The 11,359-nt window shown below is 35.9% G+C and overlaps 2 protein-coding genes across 2 annotated transcripts; both read right to left on the reverse strand.

The window, feature by feature from the left end:
• Window positions 1-1,967: 1,967 nt before the first annotated feature.
• On the reverse strand, window positions 1,968-4,699 carry LOC113738882 (protein FAR1-RELATED SEQUENCE 5-like). Its single transcript, XM_072067036.1, has 2 exons — window positions 2,475-4,699; window positions 1,968-2,211 (listed from the first exon to the last, which is right to left on the reverse strand). Exons 1-2 carry the CDS (start codon window positions 4,697-4,699, stop codon window positions 1,968-1,970), a joined length of 2,469 nt encoding a protein of 822 aa, XP_071923137.1.
• Window positions 4,700-10,178: 5,479 nt separating this feature from the next.
• LOC113711348 (uncharacterized) lies at window positions 10,179-11,123 on the reverse strand. Its single transcript, XM_027234513.2, has 5 exons — window positions 10,999-11,123; window positions 10,783-10,878; window positions 10,637-10,684; window positions 10,440-10,469; window positions 10,179-10,325 (listed from the first exon to the last, which is right to left on the reverse strand). Exons 1-5 carry the CDS (start codon window positions 11,029-11,031, stop codon window positions 10,179-10,181), a joined length of 354 nt encoding a protein of 117 aa, XP_027090314.2. The 5' UTR covers window positions 11,032-11,123.
• Between the last annotated feature and the right edge of the window lie 236 nt (window positions 11,124-11,359).

The raw sequence follows: 11,359 nt of genomic DNA on the forward strand, positions 1-11,359 counted from the left end.
CATTTAATTTTAGCAATTTGTGTAAAATTAATACAGCCATCTGTCTTGTTTCCGCTTAGGTGCCTAGACACTGGTACGAGACCTGCTTGTTCAGTGCATGGGCCTCAGAAAGAAAGTCTTAGAAAAAAGTGCAGAAATATTTCGTTTGGCATCCAATGTGTCGGCCAACTCACAAGTGGTGGACCAAAGGCTACATCAAATACAGGTAATTTTGGAAAGTGCATTGAAGCTCCAAAAGGGGGCAGGGAAACGCTGCCTTCGCGGTGGAATTGGTGGCTGGGAATCCTGTCTTTCTAAGCGTCCGAACACAAGTGCTGGGACGGAGACATTTACGGAAGACCTTGGTAGAGGCAAAGCTCACGAATGTCAGGGAATTCATAATGCCAAAGACTGAGCACCCATGGCCCATAACCGCAAACAAGGTTGTGTAGCCGGAGGAATGAGCATGCAAACTAGTTGGGAGTCCCCAGCAACAAAGCCGAGCTGTGAGCAATCGCCACGTCTGTTGTGTACTTCTAATACAATTTAAAATTTGAACACCCAGCACGGAAAATGTTAACAGTTCACAGATAATTGGTAACGTTGAACTTGTTTCTCTAAATTTGTACCGTTTCACTGCTTCGATAGAAAATTTGTCACCGTCAATTTCCCACAACTAATTTATAGTCCTGTTCTTATTTTTCGTCTGTCCAAGATTGTTCTTCACCTGCAATTGAAGTTTGCAGTGAAATATTTACAACAAAACAATTTAAATGCAAGTTGTTGTTACTATAAATCTATCATACTTACTGCATTACATTTTTCGGACTTATTTATATCATGACAGAAAAGCCTTTTGTATGAATGCAACTCCAACATTATATCATGAGTTCAAGTTTCCACACAGTTGTACAGTAATTAGTGTGTTCCAACTTCCACACAGTTGTACAGTAATTAGTGTGAGGGAGGCTGACGAAGCATTGCTACCTAAGTGGATTGTTCCAACAGGGTATACCAATTTTTGTTTAACTATGTCACCAAAAAAGCATCAGAGGTATCAAAGTTGTTCGGATGGAGTGTCAGTAAACATGTGGAATTTTTTCTACATGTTAATAGCAATTTAGATTACGGACATGACGCGGACATTGCATAATTGTTATAATAAGAAATTCATTAATCGTGTGCCAACAAGTTACGTAAAATAGTAAACTCCAATGGAAATGTACAAATGATGTAAAAAATATTAATCGTAACTGATAGTTATTGGCTAATTAAATATATTAGTACAAATGTATTCTTAAACTTATTCGAACTAATTAATAATTTCTATTAGTAGATATGTATAATTATTAGTATAATTCATAATATTAATTATATTGCATAAATTAATATACATATATAATACATATATAATACCATTGTCATTGGTGCACTGAAGAGACGCATAAGCATTGTGAGCAATGAAAATAGATGGGGAGAAACAAAAGTTACTGTTCCTACACCAGAATGGAACGATGGGCAAAACAAAAGGCGTTGGGCCTTACGGTCATTGGTTAGGATAGCAAGGAGACGAAGAAACAGCCCATATCGTAAAAGCAGTTTATAGCAGCAGCGTAAGGCACCAGTTTACAAAACCTGGGCAACTGAAGATGATTCCCAAGTAGCCACTTCGGAAAACGTCTATCCCACGAAGAGATTTTGCGCAACATACGCTTCCACTTAATTTCCTATTTACAAAAAAGGACCGTAATACACAATTTGTCAACTACTTACTCTCTCCTATTAACCAAGTGCAGCAGCACTATTTGCTACAACAGTGCTTACGACGCAACCATGACAGTCATGCATCTTGTGATCCTTCTGTGCATGACGCCTTCGGTGGAACTACAGTGACTTACCCATCTAGACCTAGCTAGCAACCTTCAATACTCTTGCACCTCTACTCACCAAAACCTGCCTTATTTATTGCGTAACTGCAAACCGAACCATCACAACAGTTGTGCCTCATCTTTCTCCTGGACTTCTTTGTTGGTCACCTGTGTCCCTTCCACCGCTACCGCATGCTTGTGGTGCAAATGCTTGTCCTCTCCATTCGCCTGAGTCGCTCCACCCCGTACCAATTTCAATTGATTTTTCCAGCGATTCATCCAAACAATTTTCCATATGATCATCATGAACTGCTGTGTTGTGCGAATTCTTTTTGTATGGGCATGTTCGTTGGTTGTGGCCTGCCTGCAATCTTCAACCCATATATCACATGTCAAATCATTTGTGACTGCAAGTAACCACGTCAACTAAGTACATTGCTAACATTACACCACTTCAACTTTCTTGCACTGCCAATAACTTTGTATACTTTGTATGCACTTTCAATTATGTGTTTATTTGCTACTGTTCAAAAATACCCACATAATAATTATTACCTTCACTGTCCACTTCATGTATTTTATCAATTAACAAATTGCTTATAACTACGTATGCATTTTCGATAGTACCTGCAATGACCACACTTTCTTTTCTTCTTTGATTCTGCATGCTTGTGATCACCTTTACACCGGGACACCCTGGGATCTAACAGCCCGAATGTTCTTCTACTTCTATCGTTCATCACTCTTGAATCCATTGCAAATCCGTCTCCCCCATATCCACTTTCAATCCACTTCTCCTTTAGGTCCACAGAATGCTTGTCAAACATCTGCTGCAGGTCATTAAACGCATCATCCATGTAGGACGCATAGTAACACATACTATTACAGCTCGACTTTAAAGTGCCATATCTGGCCATTTGTGTCAGCTGTTCGTCTGCAACAAATGCTTTCATTCCATTATTAGTACTGTAAACTCCCTTTGTCCACCGCTTCGAAATGCATGCTTCTGGGATCCTGTTCATTCCTTCTACCACCATCACGCGAAACATGTGAGCACAAGGAATCCCCTTTGACTCGAATTTCATGCAAGAGCAGATTAGCTTCTCCATTGACCTATCATAAACCACCCTCCAACTAATTTCGTGTCCACCATATTTCGAGTAATAATATGTACGACTCCCTCCATCCTCGCTCCAGCCCTCAGAAATTAGAAGTCCCTGCCTGTTCAAATGCTTCCTCACCATGAAGAACACATTCCTTGTAAACACCTCCGCTGCGCTCCCCTCTAATTCGGGCAGGATTGTGGTTAAGACTGGTTTTGTGTTTTCGCTTGTGTGAACTGCTTTGCTCTCAGTATGTCGAAGCCATGCTATTGCCAAATCAAAACTTCTAACGAATTCATATAGTCGCATTTTTTCATTCAAGTACTCATTCAAAAAAGCATTCATTTTCTCACACCTTTGAGTGCTTCTCATACCTGCAAAAAAATGACCGCGTAAATAGGCCTCTGCCCATAACCTTCTCCTACGGTACAACTTCTTCACCCACTCATTCTCTACCACCCCACATTCATTAACTAACCTAGCCCAGCGATCCTCAAACTCAAGAGTGCTAAACTTTCTCGCCATCAGGTCATACAACCTGTTATTAAACTCCTCGCAGCGAATATTACTCCGTGCATTCCTATGCAAGTGCCACGAACATAGCCTGTGACAAGCATCCGGGAGAAGATTCTTTATCGCTCTTCGCATTGCACTGTCCCCATCTGTCATCACTGCTACTGGCTTTCTACCTTTCATAGCCTCTACAAATGTACTTAGCACCCATTCATATGTTTCAATCCTCTCATCTGATAACAGTGCACAGCCGAAAATAGTACTGTTCAAATGGTTGTTTACCCCTGCAAGTACAACTAGTGGCTTGCGGTATTTATTTGTTTTGTATGTTGTATCAAACACCAATACATCTCCAAATACACTGAAGTCCACACGAGATTTAGAATCTGCCCAAAACAACCTTGCCAATCTTCCTTCGTTATCTACATGATATTTATAAAAGAACATGTCATCGGCATCCTTCTTCGCTGCCAAGAACCCAAGTGCCCCTTCTGCATCGCCATTAAAAATATCTTTTCTACGTTCCTCGTCCATTCGGTTATACAGATCCTTAATGCAAAATCCCACGTTACTATACCCTCCGGCTTTGATAACAAAATGTTTCATTATCTGGCATATTCTGGCCCCAACCAACTTTAGACTTTTTGCCTGCGCATATTCTGCATCGCTCACTTTTCTATGCGACTTAAGGTGTTGCACACTTGCCTCTGATGCCAGCGGGTGATTGTGCTCCATAATGAAACGTGTCACCACATACTTTACCAATTCTGTGTCATATTTCACGCGAAAGCAAGCCCCACACCCGGTCCTTGTGATTGCTTTTGCTTCTCTTTTCCGGTCTTCATAATTAAACCACTTTTCATTCCTATAACCTTCACAGCAACATACCCATTTTCTAAATCTTGAAATGCCATCTTCATCTCGTTTGGCATTACTTTTACGAATCCCAAATCCGCTTAGTTTCGCATACAAATTATAAAATTCCCCAGCTTCTTCCGTGTCAAATGTTAATTTCATTACGTCATCCACGCCTATTGCGCCCACCAATTCATCTGCCTCCTCATCTTCGTGTCCTCCTATTGAACCACCGCTTTCTTCACTGCATGTGTCTCGGTCACACTCAGGTTCTTGGTTAAGGTCAAATGACATTAACCTGCCGCAACCATCCATCCCCATTTTTCCCTTCTCTGTTTCCTGCACCATGTCATGAGTTTTAAGCACCCCATCCTGCCCCATACTTACAACCCCTGTGTGGTTGTTCAATGCTTTTTCTAACCATGGTCGCTTAACATTTTTTTTTCAGCCTCCCCATATGCTTTCGTTTGTAACATAAATACTGATCGTCTACTAATGGAACAAAACATATATACACGATCATTTCACTTAACAAACCATACTTTACCTCACAACTTTCACAAAATGCAGACGATAAACATTACTCTAACATTCATATACACAGTTTTTATAAGTGTGGCTGATGCAATTATATCAACCTTTAGCACAAAATACCACTATCGACATGCATTTTCATTAACACCAACAAACTCAACCTCTACTGTGTGTTTCTTTAATTCTTTTCACATAACCATGCGCAATGCAGTATGGGGGCCATTATCGATGTCCACACGGCCATCCAAATCACTCTATTTTAAGACTTTAGTCCTGTTACAACGTCTTCTTCACGTCTTCACTCATTTCTGCTTAATTTCCTTTACACTATTTAATACAAATTAGAGGACCAACATTTCCTACGTACGTACACAAAGCTCCGTGCACAAATAAACTGCGATAATTTTCCGGTTTCGTTACATCTTCGTTCGAAGACGCAGGGTCTTACACCCCGTACTTCGTATTCCTTATTCCTCTATCATTGCCTCTTACAAGAACTGTAGAAATCACCCTAGTAGACGTACAGGTGTTTTACTCGTTATTTTACTCCATTTTTCAAAGTTATGGAAAAACTCAAAAAAGTACTCACTTTTGATTTCTCTGCTTCTGTTCCACGCCGCTGCATTCTGTCACCACAGCTTCGCAAGGGCCTTCCTCAGATATATCTACCGTCACCGCCTGCGCCTAAATTTACGCCAGTAGACACCACCTCTGTCTATTCCGCCTTGACTTCTTCTTTACCAAATTTTTGCCTTCGATTCCGACGTCCACCTGTCTTCAAACACACGCATCACTGCGGGCCCCAACATGGCTGTGTGTTTAGTACCTAATACGCTTCCTCTTCGGTGGCCCCAGCATGGCTTTGTTTAGTACTGCTTTCTTTTTTTCTTCGATGTTTTATACAACAGTCTGATGGACGAAAGCCGTAAACAGCAGGTCGTTTATAAGACAACCGTTTTAACTAAATTTTATCCCATTACCCAACATTTGTATTTAAGGCACGTTGGGTACTCTGTCACTGTAATGGTTGAAAGGCACAAAGAGCTGGTCTTTTACTCACCAACGGGTTTAATTTCTTTTTATCCGATAAATCAGTCTGTCTTTATGTCACCTTCGGTATTATGTTGTTGTAATGGAAGAGAGCCAAGGGGAGCTGAAACTTTTAAACTGGGACACCCGTTTGAATATAAGATTGACCAATCCAAAATGGATTTAATCTTTAGTTGTAGTGCAGGAAAGCCATAAAGAGTTGGCTATTTATTCTAAAATGCATTCCAATATGGGTACTGCGTTGTTATTATGGACGAAAGAGTTGAAAATTGGGGTTGTTTTAATAAAGTTAACGGGTTTTTTTTTACTCCTTACCCCATTATATTTATGTTAATTCCGTTTCACCCCAATACATTTCCAACATTTGCCGTACGCTACATTCACCGCGGTTATAGGTCACCACTTACTTTTTTAGAAACATTCCCTTCATCTCCGTACATGTCAGGTTGCTACGTGCCAGCTTCTTTGCCATATAATTTACTTTCCACACCTGTCTTTGAAATATGTGAATACACTACAGAATTTACCTTAAAAACATACTTGCCCCATGGAGGTAAATTCTGTAGTGTATTCACATATTCCAAAGACAGGTGTGGAAAGGTAAAAAATATGGCAAAGAAGCAGGCACGTGGAAAGGTAAAGAATATGTCAAAGAAACTGACATGTACGGATGATGAAAGGAATATGTTTACAAAAGCAAGTGGTGACCTATAACAGGCACGGGTCGGTTTGGAAATGTTGTGTATGGCAGAAGCTGAAAATGTATTGGGGTGTCACGAAATTAACATATATATAATGGGTATAGAAATAAAACACCGAAAAGGAAGCGTAAGCAGTACTAAACACAGCCATGCTTGGTTTTGAAGCAACATATGGACATTATTGAATAACGAGTTGAGAGCCTTTAAAAAGTGAAACTTAAGAAAATAAATGTTTGAAATATTAAGTTTTTTAATTATGTAATCTATTTTGATTATCGCTGTTCTAATATATAGTCATTTGGAGGATTTCTAGAGCTGAAGTACTAAATTCTTTTTGGACTTTTAATAAATTTGAGTTATTTTTCTTTTGGTTTCTCACTTTTCTAACAACTTTTATCTAACCTACTAAATTTGAATTATTTAAATTGATTTTAATTGTTATATTAGTAAAATATTAACATTTTTGGAAACTGGGTTCATGGGAAGACAGATTGTTGCATGTTTCATATTTAATTGAATACAAATATCTCTACTTTACATAAAGCGTCCAAGACTGAGGAATAGTGGATTCCAATTGATTCTCCCGATTATGGGTATTACATCAACAAAATACTATCTATTTATGGGCATTTTACTCTGAATAATTACAATTATGTAAAATAAATAAATGGTTATAACTAAAATTGAAAAACTGTTACACTAATATTTTTGTGAAAGGTAAACTGATTGTCCTGTATTTAGCATAAACTGATTTTGAAAGTAAAAAACAAATTGCCCATAACATACGTGCTCTTTATAATTTTTTTTGCATTATATCAACAAAATACTAGCTATTTATGGACATTTTACTCTGAATCATTACATTTATGTAAAATATATAAATGTTTGTAACTAAAATTAAAAAAGTGTTACACTAATATTTTTACAAAAAGGAAACTAGTAAATTTTGTATTTAACAATTTTTAAATATGTGAAAGTAAAAATGTTTTTGCCCATAACATACCAGCTCTTTATGAGTTTTTTGCATTACATCAACAAAATACTAACTATTTATGGGTATTTTACTCTGAATCATTATATTTATGTAACATACATAAATGTTTGTAACTAAAATTGAAAAAGTATTATACTTATATTTTTACGAAAGGGAAACTGGTAGATTTTGTATTTAACAAAATTTAAATATGTGAAAGTAAAAAAGATTGCGCCCATAACATACCAGCTCTTTATGGATTTTTTGCATTACATTAACAAAATACTAGCTATTTATGGACATTTTACTCTGAATCATTACATTTATGTAAAATATATAAATGTTTGTAACTAAAATTGAAAAAGTGTTACACTAATATTTTTACAAAAAGGAAACTAGTAAATTTTGTATTTAAAAATTTTTAAATATGTGAAAGTAAAAAAGTTTTTGCCCATAACATACCAGCTCTTTATGAGTTTTTTGCATTACATCAACAAAATACTAACTATTTATGGGTATTTTACTCTGAATCATTATATTTATGTAAAATACATAAATGTTTGTAACTAAAATTGAAAAAGTATTATACTTATATTTTTACGAAAGGGAAACTGGTAGATTTTGTATTTAACAAAATTTAAATATGTGAAAGTAAAAAAGATTGCGCCCATAACATACCAGCTCTTTATGAATTTTTTGCATTACATTAACAAAATACTAGCTATTTATGGGCATTTTATTCTGAATCACTACATTTATGTAAAATAAATAAATGTTTGTAACTAAAATTGAAAAGGTGTTATACTTATATTTTTACGAAAGAGAAACTGGTAAAATTTGTATTTAACATAAATTAACTATGTTAAAACAACATTACAGGTGATTTTATTAGTTACTTAATTTGCTGGTAAGAAACAAGGTTTTTTTTTTGCAAAATTTGTTCATTAGATTTTTTCAAATAATTAGGATATAAAGGTAAATTTTCACAATCTTTTATTAGCAATAGACCCCATTTCTTCCTAAGCAGTGACGAAATCAAGATTTTTTCCTTGGAGGGGGGTCCAAAATGATTGACAAATAAAATTATTTTAATATGTTATATTCAAAATAATTTTCATCTATTTAAATATATGGCATCCTAAAATATCAAATATTAACTTTAATTATAAAGGTATGTCTATTTAATAAATATGTAATATAGTCATAACAAAAATTAAGACAAGAAATAACATTTGATTAAATATTTTATAGGAAAAAATGCACTTTTCATCCTCAAAGTTTCACCCCAAACATATAGCATCCTCAAAGTTTCGTAATTTTGGCCAATTAAGGACAATTGACGGGAAATGAAGAATTGATCGTTAGAACCAACGATTTTACCCAATAAAAAATGGGTAAAATCGAATAGAGCCATTTTTAACGGAACAATTGCAAAGGACAAAAAGCTCAATTCTTCTCCTTCTTCACTCTGCCTTTATGCAACTCCAAAAATTTTTTGCCAATCTCTAGAGTTTTAACGACCATTATACAACTTTCAAAACAAATAAATTCATTCTAAATTTTTATTTGGGATTATTTCATAAACCAAATTGCGGTCACTTTGTGTAAAGTATCCCTTTCCCATAAAAGACCAGTTCTTTATGATTTTCCTCCATTATTAGAACAGGGTACCCATTTTTTTATAACTAAATTTATTTATCGAATAAAATAAAAATAAATTCATTTTCTAATAAAAGACCAGCTCTTTATGATTTTCCTCCATTATAAGAACAGAGTACCCATTTTCTCATAAATAAATTTATTTATCATATAAAATAAAAAAAATCTATTTTTTAATAAAAGACCAGCTCTTTATGACTTTCCTCCATTATAAGAACAGAGTACCTATTTTTCCATAAATAAATTTATTTATCGGATAAAATAAAAATAAACCCATTTTTCAATAAAAGACTGGCTCTTTATGACTTTCCTCCATTTTAAGAACAGAGCACCCATTTTTCCATAAACAAATTTATTTATCAGATAAAATAAAAATAAACCCATTTTTTCAATAAAACACCAGGTCTTTATGACTTTCCTCCATTATAAGAACAAAGTACCCATTTTGAAAGTAAAAAGGAATTTTTTTATCGGATAAAATAAAAATAAACTCATTTTTCAATAAAACACCAACTCTTTATGACTTTTTTTCATTATAAGAAAAGAGTGCCCATTTTGTCATAAACAAGTAACTTCTTTAATTAGAAACCATCGACCCCTTACCAAAGACGATCAAATGCAACTAAATGATTTTCTTGCAAGAAAGTTGCCAAAAGTAGCTTTGTGACTGTAGTTGCTACTTTTTTTTTTCACCCATTTTTCAACAGTACAAAGCACAAAGATACTCAAAGCCAAAAGCCAAAAGCCACAGCTCAATTCTACAGCTAAAAGCCAAAAGAAAAATGAAAAATGTCGAGAGCTCAATTGCCAACAAAGCTTTTCTTCGCAGCAGCATGTTGGGCCAACCACAGCACTCGCACGTATTTTCCTACAGCTCGTCCTGCAAAAGGGTGGAAGTAAGAGAGTTAAAACAATTGAAATTTCTGATAACAAATCATCATGGTTAACTCAGCACTGAAGGATCAGACAAAGCCCTTGCTTTAACATTTTCCTCAGCTGCGGCAGTAACATCTTCCTTTGTTTCTGATTTGGCGTCTGCATCATCACTATCTGCTTCATCAGCAGCATCATCATCATCGCCTTCCTCAGCCTAAAAGAACAAGTTTTTCCCATTAAGAAAGTGCACGTAATAAGAACATATCACAGATAAAATCTGGAGCAAAAAGAGTCTCTTTTGAGAACAACATTTTAGTCAGGAACTTACATCAGAATCGACAGGGTCATCCTTTGCTTCCTGAAACAAATCAGACAGGAGTTCGAGATATAAGTTGTCTCTTCATAATCAAATGATCACTGTTCAAATAATGCAGTATAAAGGAAGTCCAAAGTCCAAACTATACAGAAATGGAATTCAAATGTACTCAAGACATCATGCAACAGAGGAGAATTAATGAAAAGTACCTCCTCCTCTCTCTTCTTTTCTGCCTCATCAAAAGCAGCTTTTTCAGCCTACAACATGAACATTTTCATGTGTCAACAAGCAGACGAAAGTAATTTAAACCTTTTTATTTTTTGTGCATCGCTTGGGGAAAAAAAATTCCACATACATCCTTATGCTTGCCCCATGTCTCTTCAGCCAACTTCTTAGCATATTCAAGATCATCAGATACCAATACATTGTCAAATAGAGTTCCAGATTTCACCTGAAGAGATACCAATATATTGTCAAATAGAGTTTTTCTTGCGATTGTTAAATTGACCAAAAATGCAAGAAAAAGGCAATTGACAAAACAGAGATGAAAATAACATATTAAAAAACCTACACCATCGCTTTTCCTTGAAGTCTGCCATTGCATCGGAAGGGTCTTTAAAGTGTGTCCATGATTGTATAAATTCAGATCTGGATGCTAGAGAGGAAGAGGGGAACCATATGTCTATGGGAAACTGAAAATTAATAGAGAGGGAAAGAGAGATAGAAGGAGAAAGGTGCAGGGGAGGTTGCAATTGAACTTTCGAGCGCTCTGATCTGAGAACAATATTTGGGAAAGTAGCCTTGCAAGTGTGGAAGGCTTGGAATTCATGTGGTGCTAGGCTTGACAAGTGCTGTGCCGGGAATGGTTAAAAAATTTTCAATGCGCGGCTCTACCAAAAATTGGAAGGGAGCAAAATTTTGAAATTTTCACA

This window comes from Coffea arabica, chromosome 10e (genome assembly GCF_036785885.1).
Source record: "Coffea arabica cultivar ET-39 chromosome 10e, Coffea Arabica ET-39 HiFi, whole genome shotgun sequence".
NCBI classification, from domain to species: domain Eukaryota; kingdom Viridiplantae; phylum Streptophyta; class Magnoliopsida; order Gentianales; family Rubiaceae; genus Coffea; species Coffea arabica.